This window comes from Syngnathoides biaculeatus, chromosome 9, assembly GCF_019802595.1.
Source record: "Syngnathoides biaculeatus isolate LvHL_M chromosome 9, ASM1980259v1, whole genome shotgun sequence".
NCBI lineage: Eukaryota > Metazoa > Chordata > Actinopteri > Syngnathiformes > Syngnathidae > Syngnathoides > Syngnathoides biaculeatus.
The window spans coordinates 27,029,716-27,055,680 of record NC_084648.1 but is presented as its reverse complement, the minus strand read 5'-3'; the positions used below and the strand labels follow the sequence as shown (position 1 = coordinate 27,055,680).

At 40.8% G+C, this 25,965-nt stretch overlaps 1 protein-coding gene and 1 long non-coding RNA gene across 12 annotated transcripts in view; one reads left to right on the top strand and one right to left on the bottom strand.

The window, feature by feature from the left end:
* Positions 1-25,965, top strand: part of rims1b (regulating synaptic membrane exocytosis 1b) — a 145,065-nt gene that overhangs the window by 47,301 nt on the left and 71,799 nt on the right. For 9 of the 11 annotated variants that reach the window (XM_061830220.1, XM_061830210.1, XM_061830213.1 and 6 more), the window contains exons 3-7: positions 2,460-2,761; positions 7,249-8,072; positions 21,052-21,092; positions 21,318-21,428; positions 22,951-23,050. In XM_061830220.1, the coding sequence (XP_061686204.1) occupies positions 2,460-2,761; positions 7,249-8,072; positions 21,052-21,092; positions 21,318-21,428; positions 22,951-23,050 (1,378 nt within the window). Of the gene's footprint in view, positions 1-2,459; positions 2,762-7,248; positions 8,073-20,480; positions 20,553-20,615; positions 20,832-21,051; positions 21,093-21,317; positions 21,429-22,950; positions 23,051-25,965 lie in introns of those variants that run through there. The other 2 variants (XM_061830217.1, XM_061830216.1) reach the window with 2 other exon arrangements.
* LOC133506256 (uncharacterized) lies at positions 7,267-14,717 on the bottom strand. The gene is made up of 3 exons (XR_009796446.1): positions 14,655-14,717; positions 13,094-13,160; positions 7,267-7,364 (listed from the first exon to the last, which is right to left on the bottom strand). It is a non-coding gene; the product is annotated as an uncharacterized LOC133506256 (long non-coding RNA).

The following is a 25,965-nucleotide window of genomic DNA, read 5'->3' as shown; positions in this document are numbered from 1 at the left end:
AAATTCTTCTGACACACCTACGGCCCATCTCGCCACTGTTCTGCTGCGCTCATACATGTCCTGTACTATTCTAACATATTTCCACACCAGACTTGCGCATTCAGTGCCACAGTTCCTCTCTTGGTACTCTGTCATAGGGTTTCTCTAGGTCTACAAAGATACAATGTATCTCCTTCTGACCTTCTCTATTCTTTTCCACGGGCATCCTCAAAACAAATAGTGCATCTGTGGTACTCTTTCCAGGCATGAAACCATACTGTTGGTCACAGACACTTACTTCTGTCCTGGGTCTAGCCTCCACTACTCTTTCCCATAACTTCATTGTGTGACTCATCATCTTTATTCCTCTGCTCCTTGTTCACAAAAATAAGAAGCAACTTATCGACTTCCTCCAAGATCTGTGACCTTTGCTTAGTCAACACGGTTGCTCCTTTAGCAACATTACTTGCTATGAGGGCATCCTTGTGTTTCAGAATGGTGCTGATCATCAATTTCGCCATGCCATACTTTCGATAACTCAGAAACACGTACACCAGATTTGTGCTCGGCTATCAAATCCTTCTTGAAGTCGACAGTTTTACGCACCACTTTCCTTTTTTCAGCACCAGCAGTTCCACTTGCTTTCTTTGGAGCCATGATCGGGAGTTAATGTTGCTCAATTTAAAGAAAAAAAGTCACTACAGTACTGGGAAACGTCCGCGAGCAGAGGAGTGTGTGAGTCAACTTTTAGCGCGTGGTCATTCGTGTTACTTTATTTATTTTCCACATTAATAATTATAATAATTTTATATGAAGGTTAAACTTAAACACACCGTTGAAAAGTTACTTCTTTGCGACTGCACGGTTTTGACAGGCAACAGTGCAACAAGAATATACCATACTGACACCAAAAAAGCTCAACCTAACGTATTCCAATTAAATTTGATGTTATTATGTTTCACAATGTACAATTGTAAGGATGTCAACTTTCAAGTACCCAAAGCTATTTTTGCCCTGACCGGAAGTTGAAGGCGAATGACCACGTGAAAGGGTTCTGTGCATAGTCTAGTTTTTATTCTATGTCATTGGCTAGCTGTATATGATTAATTAATCATCTAAGTTCATATTATTGGGTAACTGAAATATTTTATAAAACTGAACATAATTATTTGGATGACAATTTCTATATTATTCTTAGATATAATTTTCACAGGATTGTCCTACAGTTTTCAAGAAATAACAACCCAAAAGTAAAAAAATAGTGTAATTCTGTACCAGCAAAATTGGTGATTTTATTTCCTCTGTAAGATACTTTTTTTGATTGCTTGAGCTATCTGGGATCTCTCACAGTTCATCAAATGAAAGTCTTTTGTGACAGATTAGTTTCACTTTTTCAGATTCTAATATTATTTTTAAAAATTAAGATTTTGTATTGCTTCACTATTTATTTTATTTTGTCATCGCATAAAAATGGGTCTGTACACTAAAGTGAAAACTGGACGCTTTTATTGTCATTTGATGATGAGTTAAAAAAATAGGGGAGCTGAAAGGATTACTGGACAGTGATGATCTGCAACTTTGCGTCTGATTTAAAGAGGTGGAGAGAGACATGAGAAGACTGTGGAGTGTGGCTGCGCGTTTGGTTCACCTCACCGTGGACCTTGTTACCATATGATTTATTTTAGATTAGTCTGGACATCTGCCAACTAGGATTCAGGATGAATGTGCGTTGTCAAGCGTGATGTTAACGGCTATAATGGCTGCTCCAGGTCCATACTGCTTTCGATGAGACACATCAAATGGGTTGTAGAATTAATAGTAATCCCCTGTTTTTAACTTGTTTCTGTTGTGGAATACAAACGCTGCTTTTCTTTGGTGCGCTGGATCTGTTTGCTGAAAAATAAATTTTGGGATTATAAATATGGAGGGTGATAAATCCTGATTTTGGACTACTGAAGTGAGGCGATATCCTGTAACAATGTTTCCATGTGAGTATTTAATGTTTCCGTGTCAGATTTAGAGGATGAGGAATCAAATTTGATCATTTCACTGCCCATAATACTCAGTCATCATGTGTGATGTTTTGTGGTGCAGCATCAGCGCTGATTTACAGTAAAAATGCATAAATAAAACTATTTTAATCATCTATTTATTGAGATGTAACTAACAAACTCCCTAAACATTCTTGATATATTTTGTTTCATCACCAATGCTGACATTTTTTTAACTAAATGCTTTTTTATGTAAAAGTCTTTTATTCAGATACATAAAACACAGTACTGTATAGTATTTAATTGGCTTCAGAGGAAAGGTCAGCAATAGATTAAAAACTGTGCTGTGCATGTCCTCACCTCTTCATTCAGTAACTTCAAATTATAATATTGTATTAAAAAAGCATGTCCAAGCACTTGGAAAATAATTAGATTTGTTCTTTATCGAACAAGCCTGCCAAACAACATTTGTCCTCTTAATCCCTACAGATAATGTGGGTATGCAACCTGTGCCGTAAGCAGCAGGAGATTCTCACCAAATCAGGAGAATGGTTTTCAGAGTCAGGAGTCCGGCCTGGGAACCTGGGATCCACCTTGAATAACCCAGCCATGGGGGGTGAGATCCAACGGGATAGGAAGCTACTCCGCTCCAAGTGTCAAGGCTTGTCCTCTACAACTAAAAGCAATACAGAGCTGCCACACGGGACACAAGGGCCTGCTGGCAATACTGCCTCTCTGGCTCCAGACACCATGCCCGGGACTCGCTCCCAAAGTGTACCACCTCGAGAAAAGTAAGATATGTTCTAATTACAAAATGTGTTACATTGCTTTTTGTAGAATGTATCACTACTAGGGATGCGTATAATTATACATTCATGGATTGGTAAAAATTCTGTCATTGCCTGGAACTAATTGAGTAATCCTGTTTTTGAAAAAAGCACAATCTGAGCAATATAATTAATGTATTTTTCGGACAACAAGTCGTTCAGGAGTACAAGTCGCAACACCCATAAAATCCATAAAAAACGGAGATAAAAACCGCAACTTATACTCCGGAAAATACGGTACTCGGGTGCAATCACCGTAGGCACTCTTGCTTCAGTCTCGCTGAAGGACAACATCATGTACGTTTGGAAAGATGAGCACTCTCTGTAAACCTGCGCGAAGGCAGATGATGCTGAACAACACTGGTAGGAGTGCAAAACATTCAGAGAGATTCTCAAATAACTGAATAATAATAATAAAATGGAAAAAAAAACAAATAAATATAGAATGGAATGATTTGTAAATCATGTTAAATATATATTTGATTACATACACAACAAAGAAAACACATTTAATGTTCAAACTGATAAACTTGTTTTTTGCAAATAATGAATTAACTTAGAATTTTATGCTTGCATCATGTTCCCAAAAAGTTGGAACAGTGTCATGTTTACCACTTTGTTACTGTCATTCATACTTGAAAAATGTACGTGTGGTCAGTAATGGCCACAGATTTGCGGGTGTGACTAGGGAGTGAATCTCAAGAACTTAAAATTGCTTACTGAATTGTTATACCCGAGTATGTAGTTGTTACCTAATACCATAATCACAATTTATTGACACTGCACAGACTGAGACAGACATTTTTAAAGAGGTTAATAGACATTCAATTTTGAAACTAAATATTCATATAATCAAGAATTTCAGATCTCTCTTCCTGGTTCCAGATGAGGTTATTCACCTTGGTGAGAAGAATATCTTCCATTGCTGAGGGATTCATATTAACCCTCCTGTTAGAAAGCGTGACTGTTAAATGACTGAAGCCCCCCTCAACTGTACTGTTGGTGATGCCAATTCAATGTGTTATATCCCAGAAATGTTTTTAGTGTAACTGAATTTCCTTTGACATGGCTCATGATGTCGATGTCTTTCGACGTAAATGCGCTTACAGTACGTGAAGAAGCTCGGAACATGGGTTTTTGGCAAAACGACCGAACATGCTCAGTACGGTTAACTTGCATTTCCTGTTTCCCCGTGAATACTGATTGTCTAGGATCAGGCTTGTTTTGTTCCCAGCGTTTATGAAATAAACATGTAAACTAATGTCAAGACTATACAAAATAAGTGACGTCTTTCAATTCCCATGTATTTCCAATCATAACAAATTTTACGAGCGGGATTTTTCGTGCTTGACTCTGCAGATATGTGTAACCCGTCAAATCACAGTGACTGCTGTTACATCACCTTTTATTTTAGCAACATTCAATAAACGTTTGAGAACTGACGACACTAATTATTGAAGCTTTGTAGGTGGAATTTTTTCCTATTCTTGCTTGATGTACAGATGCAGCTGTTCAACAGTCTTGAGTCTCCGTTGTTGTATTTTACGCTTCATAATGCAAACCCTCTCTGTTGTAACACGTACAGAATCAGGTTTGGCATTGTCTTGCTAAAATAACCAGGGGCGTCCATGAAAAGATGGTCTCAGAGAAGGTGGTAGTGTTTTTGGATGTTGATAAATGGCTTTTTGCTCTGCATAGTAGAGTTTTAAGTTGCACAGATGTAATGCCAAACTATTTACTGGTATTGGTGATCTAAAGTGTTCCTGAGCCCATTTGCTCATATCCTTTATGCATCGATATTGGTTTTAATGCAGTGGCGCCTGAGGGATCAAAGGTCATGGGGATTCAATATTGTTTTTTCGGTCTTGCCACTTACATGCTGTAATTTCTCCAGATTCTATGAACCTTTGATGACATTATGAGCATAGATGATCCATCCATCCATCTTCTTTGCTGCTTATCCTCACGAGTGTTGCGGGGAGAGCTGGAGCCTACCCCAGGTTAGGTACACCCTGGACTGGTTCCCAGCCAATCGCAGGGCAAATATAGACAAACAGCTGAACTCACAATCACACCTAGTGGCAATTTAGAGTGTCCAATCCAATTAATGTTGCATGTTATCTGGATGTGGGAGGAAACCAGAGTGCCTGGAGAAAACCCATGCAGGCACAGGGAGAACATGGAAACTCCACACAGGCGGGGCTGGGATCGAACCCGGGTCCTCAGAACTGTGAGGCCAACACTCTATGCCGCCAGCATAGATGATGAAATCTCTAAATTCCTTGCAATTACACTTTGAGGAACATTGTCCCGAAATTGTTCAACTATTTTCTCACGCACTTGTTACCTTGCCCCTTCTTTGCTTCTGAACATTTCAGGGGAGCCCCTTTTATAGAGATCGTGCACCTAAGTCATAAAATCACATGATTTTTGTTTACGTTGCTATATTGCCCGTCAAACAAAGCATTTTGAAAGTTAATTCTGTAGAGACGAAACGAAAATATGTCTTATAGGATGACACCTAAAGTTTTGTCCGATACCGTTTAGAAGGTGATAATATACGAAGGTACGTGGAAAAATTAGAGACACTTGGCATAGAGGATCCATATTTAATGCCGAAGTGGTTGTTTTCACCGATAAGAAATTTCTGAATCAGAATCAGCTTTAATGGCCAAGTATGTAAAAACACACAAGAAATTTTTCCTCGGCAGTCGGTCCTACCCTGTTACAACATTCAGAACAAGGAACAACATAGCAACAACAACAAAGAAACAGATACATTTCTATTTATAGGATTATCATCAACAGGATGTGAGTGAGTCTTCCTAATATGACACAAGGCAGAAAAATCGTAGGTTAGCTGATAAAGAATTTAATGACTTGATTGTCAGAGGGAAAAAACAGTTCTAATGCCTGCTACTTTTGACTTTCATTGATCTGTAGCGCTTTCTTGACGGAAGGAGCTGGAAGAGCTGGTGGCCAGGATGTGGAGGATCCAAAAGAATCCTACCTGCTCTGGACCTAGTTTGCGTTGTGTGCAAGTCCTCAATCGTGGATAGCGTGGTGCCGACAATCCATTAAGCGTTTTTTATTGTCGGTTCCAGTATGGGTTTTTCCTTTTTTGCAGCGGCCCCAAACCAGACTGTGATAGAGGTACACAGTACTGATTGGATAACCGCTGTGTAGAATTGTCTCAGCAGCTCTTGTGACAGGCTGTGCTTCCTCAGTAGCTGCTGGCTACAGTAGTGTTGAGGATGGAGTTGATGTTAGTTCCCCACTTCAGGTCCTCTGAGACTGTAATTCCCAAGAACTTCAAGGTCTCGACGGTTGACACAAGGCAGTTGGACAGCGTCAGGGGCAGCTGTGGTGAAGGATGCCACCTGAAGTCCACAATCATCTCCACAGTTCTTAGAGTATTCAACGCCACTGTTAATTGACTGTTAATTCGCTTACGCTTGTCTTGGACAACTGTATATACACATGTTTCAGGTGAATAAGTCATCAAGATTTACACAGAAGAGTTTGAAAGCGTATAAAAGTCTGGACGCATACAAGTACTTCGTTTCTGGATCTGTTCTCTAGCAGGAATAAATCCCACGTAGTGATGGACCCTCTCAGATTTTTTCAATACAAATACAAATATTTAAATAAATGTAATTCTAAACTTTCAAATAACTGCTTCATTAACACACACGGAGCAGCTAACCGTGCAAACAAAGCATAGAAAACCATAATCACAAGTACAATGAACTCCCAGACTCAAAGTTCAGCACCTCCAGATTCAACTATTTGCAGTTTTTTTTCCACGTTTTTCAATAGGTTAATCCATTTTTTTTAAATTGAAGAATTTAGAGGTTTTAGAAAAAAAAGCAAAAAAAACAAAGCATCCGTTATCTGCGGCTTTTCGTTATTTTCAGCCTGGCCCAGTCCCTATCTCCCACAATTATTGTTACGTTGAAGCCTTGCAACTAAAAATTTGGACTTCCCTTGCCTTTGTATAATAACCTGTAAAAATGATTCCTTAAAAATCTGAAATATAGCAGGCCAGGGGGCCTGAACGATGAACCACAATGTATACTATACCTTTTATTATTGGCAAATTGGACCAAAAATAAGATAATGTATTTAGTTGGGGGAGGATCAAAGGTTTCAGTAGTGAAGATTTATAACGCGTAAATAACTGAATAATACAAATGATTTCATGACAAGTAAATATACTCCACTAACGATGCTTCTCAATTATTTTCATCCACCCATCCATCCATTTTCTTAGACACTTATCCTCGGATGCCTCTGTGCCTAGCATCTCAACTGAAATGTAAATTTGCTTCTTAGTGTCACTGTAGTCCCATTTAAAAACATAGAATGAGTTAAACTTGTTAACGCTTTTTTGTTCATTTTGTGTGTCTTTACACCATACTGTATTATCTAATTATCAATTTTTCATGTAGAAAAAGGCCAATTTCCTACCATGAACAAAATGGTAGTGGAGTCCTGGATCGTGGGACCGGCCGGAGGTCTGCTGGAAAGTTGCCATCGCAGTCATCTTTGGACGAGAGAGTCAGCCCTGGCGACCGACGAGAGAGACAGCCAAGAGATAGTCACAAGCTGCAAAAGATCCATTCTCAGGACTATAATGATGAGGAGGACAACTTGGGCCATTTAGAAAAAAAAAGGAGACGACCAGAGGATGATGAACAGAAGGAGCGGCAGCGACGTGAGGAGGAGTTCCAGAACCGTTACCGTAGTGACCCCAACCTTGCTCGATACCCTGTTAAGCCACAAAAGGAGGAACAGGAGATGCGTATGCATGCCAAGGTATCTAAGGTCCGGCACGAACGTAGACATAGTGATCTTGCAATCAATGAGGTCGGACTGGGGCCTGGTGAAGGAGGAGGCTGTGACGTGCAGGTGACTGAAAACCGTCTGACCAGGAGAGGAAACCGCAAAACTCAAATAGAAAACTATTGTGCGAACTCTGTGGAAAGGACCGTGGGAGACCTAGGGGGACTGGCATCTCCTGATAAGAAGGGTTGCTTTGAGCCAGGTTTAGCTCACACGGCAAGAGACAAAGGTGGGGACAAGTTGTTGAGGAAGGACTCTAGAAGTTTGGAACAGTCCGAGTCTTTGTGGCCGCCCCCTTCGCGGTCGTACAAGAGCAAGCGCGGACTAAACAAGAGGCAGCTGTCCATCAGCAGCTCAGAGGAGGAGGGCGGCTCCACGCCCGAGTACACCAGCTGTGAGGACGTGGACATGGAAAGCATCAGTGAGAAAGGTCAGTCACACAGATGTGCTCTCTTTCCACTAATTTTATAGTTTATTTGAAATTATTAAATTATAAAATATAAATTATATTGTTTTCCAACAGATTTCCATTATTAACAATGCTTCTATTTCTAGTCCTAGTTTATAGTGACCAAAACTCGATGTTCTGTTGAAGCAGCTTTTATCAACCTCATACACTTATCCATAATCTTGCAATCTGTTGTCACAAAAAATGTTAAATTCTCATAATCTTCATAAGCACACAGAGTTTATGGCTGTATGCTATCGTACAGTATATGCTAGTGACGTGGCTATAAATTTCAAGGTCCATTAAAGTTATAAATTTCCCCATTACGGGACTAATAAAGGTTATATTATATTTTTTAAGTGAGATGTATTTTAGCAGAATAAAGTTCTCAATGCGACTTTCTTTTTCATTTGGCTTGACTCTTTTTTTTTTTTTGTCCGACTTTTCCCAAGACTCACTCCTGTTTGGCACAATTTTTATTCTTGACGTTTGGTAGTAAAAAAAATAAGTGCTGTGAAACCTTTAGAATTATAGTGACAAATGTTCTCTTCACCTGGTATGTGCATGCATAGCATATACAGTACAGAACGTCTAGGTATTGGGGAAAAGAATTTAGATGCATATCATAGATCATAGAATTTGCTCACAATACATCGTGGCGTATTTGTGGTGCATTTACACATCTGTGGCATGGCTACTGCTGCTCTAAGGGCAGTGCTCCTTTATTTGGAGAGACCCTGTGATTTAGGCCATCAGATTTATGGAATTAGGTCAGCGTTTCTATTGCCATGTAATGCTTGACAAACTGCCAGATGCGAAAACTAAAGTCAAGGCACGATCCCATGCTGTATTAAGCAGCTCACTATCACACCTATGCAAGTAATGATTCTGTGCTAAAACGTACCATATTGGGGATCAGTTTTAAGGACTCTGTAGGTAGAAATAACAATACTCCCAAGTCTCATTATTTTACTGGTGACAGTAGGGTTCGATTCCTGATATTTTAATCTAGATTACTAAAACTCAGTTACCGGTAATAAGTAGACACTGTGATTTGAGATAATCACAAGTTTTTAAACACTCTCTCATGGATGAAAAATGTATCCTTCTCTGTACCTCACACCTGTGTCTTCATGTAAATTAGGTAGGATTCATCCTAACAATATAAAAAAGGACTTTTGCTTTGAATATACTGTACAATACAGGAAGCCCTCAATCTACGAACAAGATCTGTTCCTATGCTGGTGACATAAATAACTCGAATTTCCCTGTAAGTTCCTAACTGTAACCCGAACCTAACCTAAAAACAAAAGTATAAACATATCTGCACGTTTGCTGTTTGGCGTTTCTATAGCGAACATGAACACTCGGCGACAAGTTGTCGAATGCCACACGTTAAAGCATGGATGCGGATGTTTCAGACTGGCCGGTAGTTTACAAAATATACGCGCATGCGCATTAATCACAAGAAGACTTCTCAGCACAAGGAGCGCTCAGACCATCACACTGGATCCGCCTATGTGGAGTTTGCATGTTCTCCCTGTGCCTGCGTGGGTTTTCTTCGGGTACTCCAGTTTCCTCCCACATCCCAAAAACATGCAGCATTTATTGGACACTCTCAATTGCCCCTAAGTGTGATTGTGAGTGCGGCTGTTTGTCTCCATGTGCCCTGCGATTGGCTGGCAACCATTTCAGGGTGTACCCTGCCTCCTGCTTGTTGACAGCTAGGATATGCTCCATCACTCCCCGTTACCCTTGTGAGGATAAGCAGCACCAAAAATGGATGGATGGATACCTAACTTACAATTCCATTACGATATGCAGCCAGTTTTCTGTCTTGAGTTTGTTGTCACGTGCTGCTGGGCCACTTAGTATTATATGTGATAGACTACCCCAATACCAGTCACTTTAAACTAGATACCAGACACAAAGGAGGTCCTTTGAAGTGTCCTTAGTGCTGCAAAGAATGCTGGGGGAATTGAGTAAATAGCGTTTAAAGTGCATGTTTTTTGTCAATTATTTCTTCAGTCATTGGTTGTTTTATTATCTGTTGATGTGGATATACTAACTAGTCATCCACAGTGCCACCTAGGCATATTTTTTGTAAATCTATGGATGTAAAAAGACAAGTTATGTTACGGCTAGAAATATCAAAATGTGGATTACAGGCCGACAGGGCAGATTTCATGGCAGACATGCAAGAAAAAGTTTGTAGTCATAGATCAGTGACAGCTAGTCCAGAAAGGGCGCTACAGGTAGTCACAGAACACTCATCTTAGTTGACTTGAACAAGACATAATACCACACAGTTTTAATTCAAATTTTACAGTTCCATTTATGATAGTTTATCTGCCGGACACTGTTCATGGAGATAGTTACCACTCAGGGAGAATGTGAATGTGACTATGGGTGCTTTTCTGTCTCTATAAATATTCTTTGGAAATGATTGGTGACCAATGCGGACTGTAGTCTGACTTTCGCCCAAAGTCAGCTAGTATACATTAGATTCGATCTCAGGGGTAGGGAAACTATGGCACACTCCCGGCCCATTGAACCATCTCAATCTGGCCCAGCAAAGATTGGTCGAGAATTCCTTAAATCATACCAACATCATGACTACATTGATTTGACCTTTTCTGTAACACCACAGGTAACACAGTAGATCCAGGGATACGTTGGCTGGATTTTTGCTATCCTATGTACAGTGTTCCCTTGTTATTCATGGGGTGATGTTCCTTACACCCACACATATAATGAAAATCTGTACCTAATGAGGACAGTATTAATATACCGCACGTCGTATATGGCAGGACCGCCCTCAAGTGGACTCGTTTGTTTCCATTAGTTTTCCTTGCGGGAAGGTAGCTCGTTGTTCCTTTGTGTTAGCCAAAAGGCCGGGTCGTTGCATTGCTGGACATTGCTTGAACACTTGGGAGGATGGATTTACCCTTCATAAGTTTGCAAGAGACCCGGTTCATCGTGAAAAATGGATTGCACGGGTGCAAAGGATGAGAGCTTTGTGGGTTCCAAATAACAGGTAGGTGTGTATACAGCTACTAAAAAAATAATAGTTTGGGGCGGACCACGTAATCCTTCTCTCATAATGTAACAAAAGATCCGCACGTATGACGGGGGTGCTAAATGTGTCAATGTCCGCGTTGGATGGCTTCCGCGTCGGGCTCCCCCGCAAAGGCTGCCGTGACTGGCGAACGAACACGGCTTTGGCCAGGCTGACTCATACATACTCTCTGGAATCTGTCGCTGCCGTGGTAGTATGTATGAGCCAGCCTGGCCGAAGCTGTGCTCGTCCACAAGGTATGACACGGCAGCCTTCGCCGCATCCGGTGGTCATGGCTTTGGCGCCGCGTCCGCCGGTCATGGCTTCAGCTGGGGTGGCTCATCTTCGGCCCCCAGGTGGCCTTAGGTGCTGAGCCGGGCCGCTTTATGGTTTTGTCATCGCACGCGGCTGAGTGCGCCATTGCCGACAGAGTTGTTAATAGCCGCCGCCATCGTCTGTGATGAACAATTGTTTATGGCGTACTCAGCCGCGAGCGACGACAATGCCTTAAAGTGGCCCGGCTCGGTGCCGTGATAAGGCACCTAGGCGATAAAAATGAGGGGTGGATTGTCGCAGCGCCGGGCCGTGATGGCTCATCTCCGCCGTGGAAGTGGATCGCGTGGGGAGACGGTTCGGCCGTGATCGCATATCATCTGAATATGGCGCGAAACAATAGGGTAAGATTACCCCGGTAACTTCAGTCGGTCAGATTGTTGCCGTATATCGATTTTTTTCATCTCCCGCCACGAAAAAGCTCCTGAGGGTTTTGGGGTGAAGATGAAGCCAGAAGTTATGTAGTTTGCAGACTACTACAGCAGCAGAGTCAAGTGTCTGTTTCCAAAAGCCCTGATTTGTTGTGAAAAAGCGATTCCACAGGTGCAAAGGACAAGAGCGTTGTGGGTTCCAAATGACATGTAGGTATGTATTGAGCCAATTATGGGCCAGTCATTTTGAATATTTCCTCAGGTTCCTCGTCTTCCTCATCTGTCTGTCGGGGAGTCCGTTGTTAGTTAGAAGTGATCTGCATATCGTCTAAATATGGCTAGAAAAGGTATGATAAAATGACCCCGATCACTTCACTCGCTTCTGAGATGTTCTCTCCGTCAAAAAGAGCTTCAGTCTCAGAAGGGGCGTCAAAAAAACCCGAAAATCTCTCTTGTTCATCTGCCATAGCATTTGGCACAGTGTGTTTTTTATGGCTACTGCCCCAGTGTCACATCTGCAAATGACGTCACAGACAATATGGCCACCACTGGGATGTTGAATCATACTTTCGCTACTTTGCGCTTTAATAAAACACTCCCAGCTCACTTTTTCTGACCCGTATTATCACCAAAGGGATTAATATTATATGCATTCTTGATAACAATACCTCTTTTAAAATGTATATTTTGGTGTCAGTGGCACTTTAAACACACTGGTTGCACTTTTGGCATGTAGAATTTACTTGTATATAAGCAACCATATGATGGCACTCACAAGGCAGAGAAGAATAATTGTTTTTTGCATCTGTAGGCAGAAATAGCTTACATTGTCCCTCACACTGCCTGTGTAGGTAGGTCATTACTGATGATGTTGGTACGGTGTCCATTGAAACTAAAATTATCACACCATAGCCAGCAGAATAGCAAAATTAGGAAATAATAAAACAAAGAAAAGAATGCAAATAATAAAAGAAATAAAAGAATAATTAAAGAAATAATTGACACAAATCATGCACTTTAAACACTATTTACATCCTCTCAGAATGCTTTGCGGCGCTCCCAGCAAGCTTTGCGTCACTAAAGACCTAATCACCTCCTTAATGAGCCATCTATGAGGTTCACTTTCACTCAACACGTTCACCAAAGGACTATATGGATTGTTGTTGTGTATTTTAAAATAGAAAAGGTAAGAAGATAAATAAAAAAAAACACATTTGCATGGAGTGAGCTCAGCTACTGACCATCCCTCCGCATTCGCTTACGTCCAGCTCAGATCTTGCCAGCCAGCGTGACTTTTCTGCAACTGTCCTGTAAGAACACAAATCAGCGTCAATCTATCTGTCAGTTGAGTATAGAGAAATGCACTGATAATATTCTGTTTGTATCAAGCATTAAAGGAGAACTTTTTCGAAAAAAATATGAATGATAGCACACATTAAAAGTTAGTAGATGAGGTTTCAGTGTTTCTTTTAATGTCAAAGTTATCCACAGATTTCACGTTGAAACATCTCTAAATTGGAAACATATTATCAAAATTACTCTCTCGCTGAGACATTCCAATGACTCCAGCTGGAAAATTGACAGCCAATCAGCGTTTTCTACATCTGCAGTGCTTCCTGTTCTGACCCCCGATTGCTTGTGGATATATTTCACCGAACAGAGAACGTCCACTATCGTGCATTTTGTTGCCGATTTTTGAGAAATAATTACAGACAAACAAAACAAAAATGACAATGTACAATGTTCAAGCCGATGCATTTGAGCCAAAATACGCACAAGCGGAACTTGATAAATTAGAGAGGGGGTGTGGTGCTGACGACGAACAATGACAACAGTCGCAATATATGGACATGGAGATTTTCCAGGCAGCCTCATTTCGAAAGACAATTTATGTATTGTAACGATCATGACATGGCATTTGATGTGTGTGATGTTTTGATGTGTTTGATGGCTATGAGTAGCATTCGGGAGTGATTAGTCATGGAGCAGTAGCTAACATTCTAAACAGCTCTCAGTCTGAATTCCTTTGAACACGAACATTACATTGGCGATGAGGAGTAAATGGAAATGTGCGCGGTGTCAAAAGAAAAGTGGAACCAGGAGGAAAGACGGACAAGGAGGAAATACGGACAAAGACAAACTATCGAGACGCTACAAACTAACAATTAAGAAGCTAAAGCTAATGACGTTTCAGCTAACGGCTAAGAAGCTAAAGCTAATGACATTTGATGTTAATGATGTTCTGATGTGTTTGATGCTTTTCTGAGGAGTTGATTTAGATGTAGAGAATATAATGTATAGCACATCTTGTGTGGTGAATAGCAGGTTCCCTGAAGAAGGTGGTGTTTACAAACGATATCACCAAGCCATTTATTACTAATGTAGTAACATGAAGACTAATACTCTGTTAGATCTGTTTGTACACTCATACACTCATGACTGACATTTATTTAGAATGAACCAACTTTTACATACATGCAATTGATGTCCAAACAATATTGGTTTTGTAGCACAAACATGACAACTGTACTTTGGTGGTTTGGTGCAAAACAAGTACACAGGCAACATAATGACATTCATTTTGGGGGCTAACGTTCTACAGTTCTTTAACCACATTACTACTTTGGAAATAATTTGACACATTATATGGACTACATTTTTCATTTCAAAATTTGAGATTGTACATGAATGAAGGAAAAAAAAGCAAAATAAAGTCTGTGTTGGAACAACCCCTAGATGTCACAACCACATTATTGTGTAACAAGAAAGAAAAGAATACTAGAAGCTCGTTCCATTATTTACTAATTTTTGTCAGTGAACCGGGACAAATGTTTTTGCACAACAAGGTCCTTTTCTGGTCGCTACTTTGATGCAATGTACTGCGGGATATTCTGAGACAGACAGATGCTAAGCACCATCACTGTCATGGGGCGGAGCCAAGGACTTTTCATCTGGGTCTGGCTGCGAAAACTGGCACATATCCAGATTTTGCTTGGATTTAAAAAAAAATCTTTATTAAAAAAAAAAATTCAATTAATGTCCAAAATATATGTAATAATATCATTACATCAGATTGGAGGGTTTATTGTACATATGAATTTTGCACAAAGCCCTCCTTTACCACTACAATGCCTTTTTTAAATTATTTCTTTCAATCCAAGCATCTGATTCCAATTGGCCCCCCTGTCAAATTTCAAAATTTAATGTGGCCCCTAAGGGAAAAAGTTTGCCCACCCCTGTTCAAGCTTCTTAGGATGTTGAGCAGGACAAAACCTATGGAGTTCACACACCTACAATACACTATGGACTTATATACAATACACAATACATTGTTGAACGATAACAGTGATATTTTATGCTTTGTTGATTGCTAAAGTGACCATGTTAACAGAAAGCTGGTCAGTGATGTGGTTGTCGCGGTCTGCCAATAGACAAGGAGGTGGAATTTAAAGATCAGCTCACGGAATCATGAGATTTTGAATAAATAGTTGTGGCTTGACAGCTTTTTCAATTGGCCTCTGTTCGTTAAGGTCTAAGGTTAAGTTTGGCTACTTTTTGTCCAGTATCACTCAGCTTTGTGTTGGGCATTCTTAAAGGGCATATCAGAACCATTTCCTCTATCCTGTTTAGGATCACATGAAGCTGGAGGTGATGTTAGGGTGGTTTATGCTTTTATATACTGTATGTATGTCAGGGTGCAGGCATCATATTTTGCGTCATTTATACTATATAGGGCTACTCAGTATTGTCTCTCTCTCCCTCTCTCTTGCTCTCTCAGTAACGTGATAAAGTATTTCCCCCCTTCCCGATTCCAATTTTTTTTCACATCACACAGGTTTCAAATCACCAATCCAATTTTAATATCACTCAGAGACAACACAAGGAAATACAAAACGCAGCTTTCAAATGACAATTAACTTTCACGCACAAAAAATATACAAACCTTTCTGACCCTGTGAAAAAGTAATGACTCCCAATTGTTAAATCAGTCACTATGACTAACCACAAATTTGGAAAAGTTGAGTTCAATTTCACATGCCACACCCACACCTGATTACCACCATATTTGTTTAATCTAGAAATAACTTAAATTGAATCTGTCAGAAAAGGTGAAGTAGGCTACAAGATCTCAAGAACCAATGCATAATGCAAAAAAAAAAAAGAGATACTTTTTCACAGCACTGTATATATAATAATAATAGCCCCTGCATGAGCCGCCATCTTAATATGGTGGAGGGGTTTGTGTGTGTATAAATGATCCTAGGAGCTAAGTTGTCTGGGGTTTGACGTCCCTAGTAGGGTCACCCACGATAAAATAGGTCTTGACTAAAGACTGAATGCATGCATCTGCAACAAACGTCCGTGGGGTAAACATGGTCTTGTTCCTATTATTTATACTTTTAAGGCAGAAATTTCTGTGCCAACCAATTTTTGTGCTGCATTTACAGGTACAGTATTCTTCTTTTTCTTTTGGCTTGTCCCGTTAGGGGTCACCACAGCGTGTCATCTTTTTCCATTTAAGCCTATCTCGTGCATCCTCCTCTCTAACACCCACTGTCCTCATGTCCTCCCACACAACATCCATCAACCTTTTCTTTGGTCTTCCTCTCACTCTTTTGGCTGGCAGCTCTATCCTTAGCACCTTTCTACCAACATACTCACTTTCTCGCCTCTGAACATGTCCAAACCATCAAAGTCTGGTCTCTCTAACCTAGTCTCCAAAACATCCAACTTTGGCTGTCTCTCCAATGAGCTCATTTCTAATCCGATCTAACCTGTTCACTCCAAGCAAGAACCTCAGCATCTTCATTTCTGCTACCTCCAGTTCTGCTTCCTGTTGTTTCTTCAGTGCCACCGTCTCTAATCCGTACATCATGGCCGGCCTCACCGCTGTTTTATCAACTTTACCCTTCATCCGAGCGGAGACTCTTCTGTCGCATAGTACTCAAGACACCTTCCGCCAACTGTTCCACCCCGCTTGGACCCGTTTCTTCACTTCCTTACCACACTCTCCATTGCTCTGTATTGTTGACCCTAAGTATTTGAAGTTGTCCACCTTCGCGATCTCTTCTCCCTGGAGCTTCACTCTTCCTCCTCCACCCCTCTCATTCACGCACATATATTCTGTTTTACTACGGCTAATCGTCATTCCTCTCCTTTCCAGTGCATACCTCCATCTTTCTAACTGTTCCTCCGCCTGTTCCCTGCTTTCACTGTAGATCACAATATCATCTGCGAACAAGGGGAATCCAGTCTAACCTCGTCTGTCAGCCTATCCTAGAATACTGTTCAATACTTATTTTCAATTTAGTTCAATTCAAGTGAAACTCATAGAAATGCGCTACACACACAGAGTGAACTATTTCATTTAATTTTCTGTCATATACATGAAAATAATCAGTAATTATGAAAACCCAAAATTCACCATCTCTAAAAACTAGAATCTTAGGTACGTAACAAGCAATCAAGAAACAAATGAAAATAATTTTCAATGGAGAAAATAGACAGTAATTTTCCTTCTGAAAATATTTTTCTGAAGTGTTTAATGTGTTTAATGTGGTTTTTTTTTTTTTTGTTTTACTGATATGGTCTTTTCTATACATCCATCCATTTTCTGAGCCGCTTATCCTCACAAGGGTCGTGGGAGTCCTGGAGCCTATCCCAGCTGTCATCGGGTAAGAGGCGGTGTACAACATGAAGTTGTTGCCAGCCAATCACAGGGCACATAGAGACAAACACAATCTCACCTGGGGACAAATTAGAGTCTCCAATTAACGCATGTTTTTGGGATGTGGGAGGAAACTGCGGCACGGTGGATCAGCTGGAAAGTGCTGGCCTCACAGTTCTGAGGTCCTGGGTTCAATCCTGGACCCGCCTGTGTGTAGTGTGCATGTTCTCCCCGTGCCTGCATGAGTTTTCTCCAGGCACTCGGTTTCCTCCCACATCCCAAAAATATGCAACATTAATTGGACACTCAAAATTGCCCCTAGGTGTGATTGTGAGTGAGAGTTTATTTGTCCTATAAAGCCTTGCTCTTTCTGCCTCAGTGCAGCTCCCGTACCAAATGGAGGCACCGTATGTCAGCAGGCTCTCGATAGATGAGCAGTCGAAGGCCAGCTGCAACTTTGTGTCCAGGACACTATTGAACATTCTTGATGATCGCTGAGATGTTGTCTGTCCAGGAGAGGTCCTCAGAAACCAGGACTCCCAAGACCTGAATGTGCGGACCACAAACTGCCGTCGATTTTGTTGTTGTTGTTGAGTCATTTTAGGAGCCTGAGGATGGTTCTCATAAACGCTAGACTCACATGTGGGAGGCTCCTTAGTTCTCCGAAGAGAAGAAGAAGAAGTAGAAGAAGATGACAAAAGAATGTCGGAGCAAAGGATGACGGAGTGATAGACATGGAGGTAGAGGGGGCGCTTGACTAGCCTGTGCCACCGGGTCTAGCGGGGGAGAATCCAAGCAGAAGCTTCAAACAAACCCTTTAAGTACCTTTGAATATCGGGTCTGACTGGAGCAGGTCCTGTGGAATCCCCGTTCGCAGGCGATACAGGTGATTATGGCGAAGTCACAGGGAAAAGGGGGCCTCTCAGGGCACGAGTCAGAATGAAGTTATCTCGTTTCGTAAGGCTCCCAGGAAGGAGAGCCCCTCGCAGGACACCACGTGAAGGTACCAGATCTTTGTCCTGTACTGCCGTTTATGACAAGTGTTGCCGTTTCAGTTCTGTTCTGTTCCTGAAGTCCACCACGATCTCCTTTATTTTTAGTGTTCAGTGCTAGATTGTTGTTTGTGCACAAGATTGTGAGCTTCTGGACCTACTCTCTGTAGGGTGCCTCGTCTCCCTTTGAGATCAGACCAACCACTGTTGCACTGGAGCAGCTGAGTGTTGCTGAGAGGTTTCAAAGCAAGCAAAAGAGCTGTTGAGCTCCTCTGCCAATGACACACTTGTGTCTCCTAGTGTCGCATCACAGCCTCTGAAGTATGTGAGGCTCTGTAGACCCACCACTCCTCCCTAGGTGCTGCTTAGCCTCACAAGGGTCAGTGGAGTGCTGGAGCCAAATCGCATTTCCAACCTGTTAAGCAGCGTATTTTGACCTACCGTATCATAAACCACACTGAGATCCAACAAAGCCAAATTTTACACCTTTCCTGAGTCAGGATTCAACCTTATATCATTTAGACCTTTGATAAGAGCAATCCTCCTGCATCCTCCTGGATCACCACTTTTCCCTTTGGCACCCTTTCAGGCCTTCACAAACAGAGCTCTTAAATTTTACCAACTTTTTTTTTTTTACTGACTCCTTGTTTCTTCCAAGTGGGACAGAAATTTCTCTCCAAGAACTGAGAACATGTTGATCAAGGCGATCCTTATGGGCCTAATCATAAAAATGTTTTTATTTACAAACCTCTGAAAGTAGTAGCTTTTGCTCGTCCGTACAGTGTTAAAATCTCAAGTGTGCTGTGCAGAAAATTTGGGTTATGTGGATGCCCGAAGAAGGGCGTCGTTCCTCTAAGATGTAATTTTGCCGGCATCCTAACATCGCAAATGCATCAAATCCTTAACTAAGCTTTAGGCTGTATCCTATTCCAGCTGATTTGTGAAAAGTGGGGACACTGATTTAATGTGCAGTAAAGAATCAGCCCGTTCCCCAGATTCTCCAGAACTGTTGTTTTCTTTTTTTTTTTTTTATCCCAAACGAAAATTGTTTATTCAGCAACATGAAGTGTCAAGTCAGAATTTATTCTGTCAAGAATTGTTATGAGACTTTTCAGAATACCAGCACCAAGGTCCGTTACGTTTATGCAAACAGTATTTAAAATTTCTCACCCCATGTTCTTGCTTAACCTGATTGCCAGAGGGGTATTTTAATTTGCTTACCACAGAGTGTTGCAGCAACCTGATTTGGTAAATAACAGATTATTATTATTATGATGGTTGAGATGTGTCAAGGACATTTAGTTTACACTGTGCTTTAAAGATGCAGAGCACACACTTGCAGGCATATCAGGAGAGATGTCAGAGTAAAGAGTGCGTGCTGCGGCTCTTGAGCTAATTAAGCAGCAGTTCCACTGTCTTGCTCAAATAAAGTAAATAGTCAAAAAGTAAACTACTTCCACTATTTCCAATAGCAAGTGGTCATATGGGGTTTTGATTGCAGAGACACACAAACTGTGACTCTTCTGCTTCCCAAATCGTCTTTGGTTTTTGGTTCCTTTCATTCAACATTAACATTCAGACATCCCCATTTTACTTTGAAAATGTAAATCCTGGGAAGGCTTTATGTCTTCTTCTGACATTTTAACCCATTTGTTTTTTCTCAAGAAAATAATACTGTTGTGGCAATGCATTCATCAAATAATTGTCCAATGTTCTGAGACTCATGGAGGTGTATTAGAGCTACTTAATACTAACTTATAATAGATTTTCTCACCCAGTTAAATGAATCTTCCTAATTCTGTTTGCCGTACATGTCATGATCCTGCCGCTTCAGCACGAGCTGTGCGGGTGCCCGCGCGGCTGCGCTAATTGGGAGGCACACACCTACGCCTCATGTGGGCTGATCATCCCCTGTATATATAGGACCCGGTGATGACTGGTCCTCCGCCAGTTCGTTGAGCTTTATGTCCCGTTCCAGCACTCTCGTATCCCTGATTGAACCTGTGTGTACCGACCCTCGTCCGTTCTCCGACCAACCTTGTAAGCCTGACTCCTTGATACTTCTGCCTGCGTTGATTGTTCTCCCGTGTACCGACTCCTGCCTGTCCGTCCGCTCATCTGCTCTCTTCGCCCGACGTCACAACTACCGCTGCTGCACCGGGCTGCCTGCTCGATCCCCGACCTCTGCATACAATAAACGTGTCTCTTCTTGAACTACCTTGCGTCCTCCGAGTTCCTGCATTTGGGTCCTACTCTCGTTTCCGATGGGACGTGACAGTACACACCAGGAACACCAATACCAGGAACAAAACATTCGTGGTGAGGGACATTTAGAGGTTTGGGTCTGAGCATATTATTTTTCCAAAGATTAGGAAAGGTTTAGTCAGGTATCCTGCTTGTGGGTGTCAAATCCAGAACACTTCATTCTCTCCAAACTTTGACCATAGTTCTAAACATGTATTTGTCTTTGAGTTTTGGTATTAATTCTTAATATGAAAGAACTAATGAAGCTATTTATCTTTTTTTTAATTTTGTGTAGGTGATTGGGACTGTCATCCGCTTGATCCAACAGTGTGGCATGTAAGTTTCAACAGAATATTTATTTTTCTCATTTTTGCATGGTATGATTAAGTTATTAACTTTATCAATTAACTGTTTAGAATATGACTAAAACAACTAAATAGTTAGGGTTAATAATATTTATCAAACAGTACTTTCATAAATGTTTTTGTCATTGTTTAACAATATCTTCACTATGTCACGTCATCCAAAATGTTTTGGCATCACTGTCTTTGGTCCCTTTAGCATCCCGTAACGTGGCAGCCTTCGAAAGAAGGCGATCATCTGATTGGACACATCACACTAAGCAAGAGATCTGCTGTGCCACGAGAAGCTGGTTCCCTCCTTGGTCTAAAAGTAAGCAGAAATACATTTACAGTAACATACTGTATGTTAACACTGTGGCAAATAATTGATCGATTGATCGATCGAATGATTATGTAACTAATCAAATGCAGTGGTTATGTCCTCAGGTTATGAACGAGTTCCGTTCGCATGCTGGTAATGTAACTAAAAATTTGTAAGTCAAATTTCACTATTAAAGTCAGAATTTACATCAAAATACTTGATATAAAGAAACAAATACATTAAAAAAAAGGTTGCTGTACTTACCATTACTGCTGAGAGGTGGATTGAGAAGAGGAAGGGGAGCCTGTTCTTAGCTATTGCGAAGGAACCTGGTCCTCAATCCATCACGTAAATAGTCTCTGACATAGGAACGGAACCCTTCACATGCGCTAAAATACAGGCTTTGTCACCACTAGCTCTTTACCGATGTTCGTCGGTGTCTCTCCTTTCACTAATCTTTTTATGATCTTGAGCTTCATTTCCATGGTAATGGATTTTCTTTTGGCTGCAGAAGCATTGCTAAAAGACACAGCTTTCTTCTTTAGGGTCATAATGTCTAAAAAGGAGGGCGAAAAATGCAAAGATACTCTCGGCGCACAAACACGGATGAGCCCTATGGACATTAGCGAGACAAAATGGCGAGAGGGGAATCGGCGTTGTAGAGATGAAATGTTTTAGGTCGAGTCCATTTTATCCCGAGAACTCCCTGTACCTTACCGTACACAATAAATCATCAAGCATAAACCTATGCTATGGTTGAATGCCAACAAAAATCTACATAATTCATTTAACGCCATATGAGTTCATGACCTGGCGGCACGGTGCTGCGACTGGTGAGATCTTCTGCCTCACACTTCTGAGGACCGGGATTCAAATCCTGGCCCTGCCTGTGTAGAGCTTGCATGTTCTCCCTGTGCCTGCGTGGGTTTTTTCCGGGCACTCTGTTTTTTTCCCACCAATCCACCGTTCCATCCATCCATTTTCTTAGCCACTTATCCTCACGAGGGTCGCGGGAGTGCTGGAGCCGAGTGGTAGGGCAGGGGGAAAGGTACAATGGGCAGCAGGCAGGGTACACGCTGAACTGGTTGCCAGCCAATCGCAGGGCACATTGAGACAAACAGCGTCATTCACAATCACACCTAGGGGCAATATTGAGTGTCCAATTAATGTTGCATGATTTTGGGATGTGGGAAGAAATCGAGTGTCCGGAGAAAACTGATGCAGGCATGGGGAGAACATGCACACTCCATACAGGCGGGTCCGGGATTGAACTCGGGACCTCAGAACTGTGAGGCCAACACTTTCCAGCTGATCCACCGTGCCGCAGTTTCCTCCCACATCCAAAAAACATGTATTACTTGGAGACTTCACGTCCGTTTTGTCTCTATGTGCCCTACGATTGGGTGGTAAGTGGCACTCCTGTGACTCTTGTGAGAATACGCGGTTTAGACAATGGACATCTTACACTCAAGAGAGGTACTTTTAATCTTAATATCTGATGTCTTGAGTCACTATCCTTTTATTTGTCCAGGTTGTAGGTGGGAAGATTACAGAGACCGGAAGACTAGGGGCCTTCATCACCAAAGTAAAAAAAGGAAGCCTGGCCGATGTCGTGGGACATCTTAGAGCAGGTTAGTGGGTTTACTCTTATCCCTGGCTATTTGTAAATTTTCTCATTATCATTATTTCCTACATAAAATAAATTATGAATTCCCCAATAATATAAACCTAGATACAGCAAAATATCAATGTAGAATACAGTACTGCAATGCTGTAAGTGCGTTTTCTTGGCTAAAATGTCACCTGACAAGCTAATTTATCTACTGTTCGAGTATTTCGGTGTCGGTGCTAATGCTGTGCTAGCTCAAGATACAGTTCAAGCCAGATGTTTACATACGCTGTGCAAAAACAAATTTATTTTTTTTGTCTCACTGTCTGAATTCAAATCAGAGTATGCAAAGCAAAACAAAGCAAATATATTTTTCTGGGCATTTCATACACATGGTAACTCAATGTGCTTTCAATGATTAAAAGCATTTAAAAAAAGACATTCATTTTTTTTTTTTAAAAAAGTAAAACACTGTACAGTGCAAGAAATATTTAAAGATGAAAAAGCATTGAGAAAAAACGTTTTTAACCTGGATTTAAAAACACTCACACATGGGGCTGATGTCACTTCTGTTAGGAACTTTTTATTTGTGTGCCGCACAATAGCTAAATGCTGCTTCCCCATGTTTACTTTGGACTGCTGTAGACAGTGACACAATACTGCAATTAAACAGGAGTCATCTGGAGACAATGCTAAATATATAGTAATGTTCAAAATAATAGCAGTCCAATGTGACTAACCAGATTAATGCACCTTTTCAGTACATTTGTTATCGCTACTTGGCAAACAAGTTACCAGGAGGTGCAATAGATTCTCAGAAAACCAACAACACCCAGCATTTATGATAAACACTCTTAAAACAAAGAAAAGCAAATTTATTTGTATAGCGCATTTCATACACATGGTAACTCAAAGTGCTTTACATGATTAAAAACATTCTAATACATACACATGGTAACTCAAAGTGCTTTACATGATTAAAAACATTCTAATACATAAATAAAAGCATTTGAAATAGTACAATTTGAAGCTTTTAGTACAAGAAATATCATTGAAAAATGTAAGTACTCCAAAACGCATGAGAAAAAAGAAGGATTTTTAATCTGGATTTGAAAACACTCAATCTTGGGACTGACGTCACGTCTGTTGGCAACTTATTCCATTTTTTTGCATCTTAAAAGCTAAATGCTGCTTCATCATGTTTGCTTTGGACTTTACTCGTATTTAGTACTCAAACCATTTAGTGACCAGAAGCAGAACTTTAAAATCTAACAGGATAAAATAGAGGAATCGTACTGCGCATGTAAAGCAGGGTGAGTACTTTTTACTTGGAAAGATCACGAGTAATATCATTGTAGTCTTTATAAGTGAGTGGGTGTATTCATTTGACTTGGCTTGTAATGGAACCCAGTGCTCTGTCTTAAAAGTCCGATGTGTTACAAATAGGCAATAGATATTTCTCTTGCATGACATCTCCCATTTACTATCACTAACCCGACTTGTTGGCATAAAGCAATACACACTTCATTCAGCAGGTCAGTGATACACTAACAAAGTGAAAGTTGTTTTCGTGCAATGTATAAAGCGGTGATAATAATTCAATCAAACTCAGAGAAGATACTTCTCCCTCATTTACCTTCGAACATACGGACTTGTGTATGATTATATTGTCCACATTTAGTTGTACATGTGGTCTTCCACGAGCCTTAATCCATCGTAGACACTTGGTCAACTGTGTTTTAGGCTTTGGAAAATGAATCAACCGGGCCCCTTGTAACCTAGCAGAATATCTTTCATCAGAATTGCACGTTCCCCAAGCCCATCCGAGGACCATTTTCTTCGTAACATTAACTTTTCGAAGTGCACGGTACTGACAACCAGCATTGCTTGTGGGACAATATCAAGCCAGGGGTTAAGACAATGCGACTATCTGAAATTTTGGCTCATCCAGTTATTAATCTGCTATAGACAGTTGCACAACACCTCAATAGAACTATAGTCATCTGGAGACACTGCTACATATCACTGTGTGTCATCTGCATAGCTATGATTGTCAAAACTAAAGTTCTGGAAAATTTGACCCAAGGGTAGCATATACAAGCTGAAAAGGAGGGGTCTATGAGGGACACCTTTTTAAGAAGGTGAGACCAGAGGGTATATTCCAACTATAGGGGGATCACACGCCTCAGCCTCCCTGGTAAGGTCATACAACTCAATATTAGTTGAGTGATTCAAACGATTGATAGAGCCAAGAAGCCAAAATGTTTTAACAAAATAGTTTTGAGTTTGTAAAGTTTACGGCAGCCTGCTATTTATTATTTTTTTAACATACCCCTTTCAACAAATTTACCAATTGCATAACCTGAAGAGTGTGTATATCATGAATTTTGAGTCTTGTTGGTTTTCTGAGAATCTACTCCACCTCCTGTTAACTTGTCTTAGTTGTAGCGATAAAAAAAAAACGTACTGAAAACAAGGATTCATCTGGTTAGTCACATTGGACTGCTATTATTTTGAACACTACTGTAACCGTGTGTCACCTGCATCGCTATAGTCAATCTTAAAGTTCTGAAGAATTTGACTCAAGGTTATCATATACAGGCTGAACAGGAGGAACTGACCCTTGAGGTACCCCATAGGTCATTGCCATTTGCTGAGATTGACCAATTCCAATGGAGACAAAATGACGCCTTTGTTTTTGGTAGGACCTGAACCATTTAAGGACTATACCACTTAGTTTGTTTCCAACCTGTTAGGCAGTATATTGTGATCTACCATATCAAAAGCTGCACAAAGAACAAAGAAGACCAAAATTGAGACTTTTCCTGAGTCAGTATTCAACTTTATATCATTTAGCACTTTGACAACAGCAGATTCTGTACTGTAATTAGTTCAGAAACCTGATCGTAATTTGTCAAAAAGTCAATTTAAATTTAA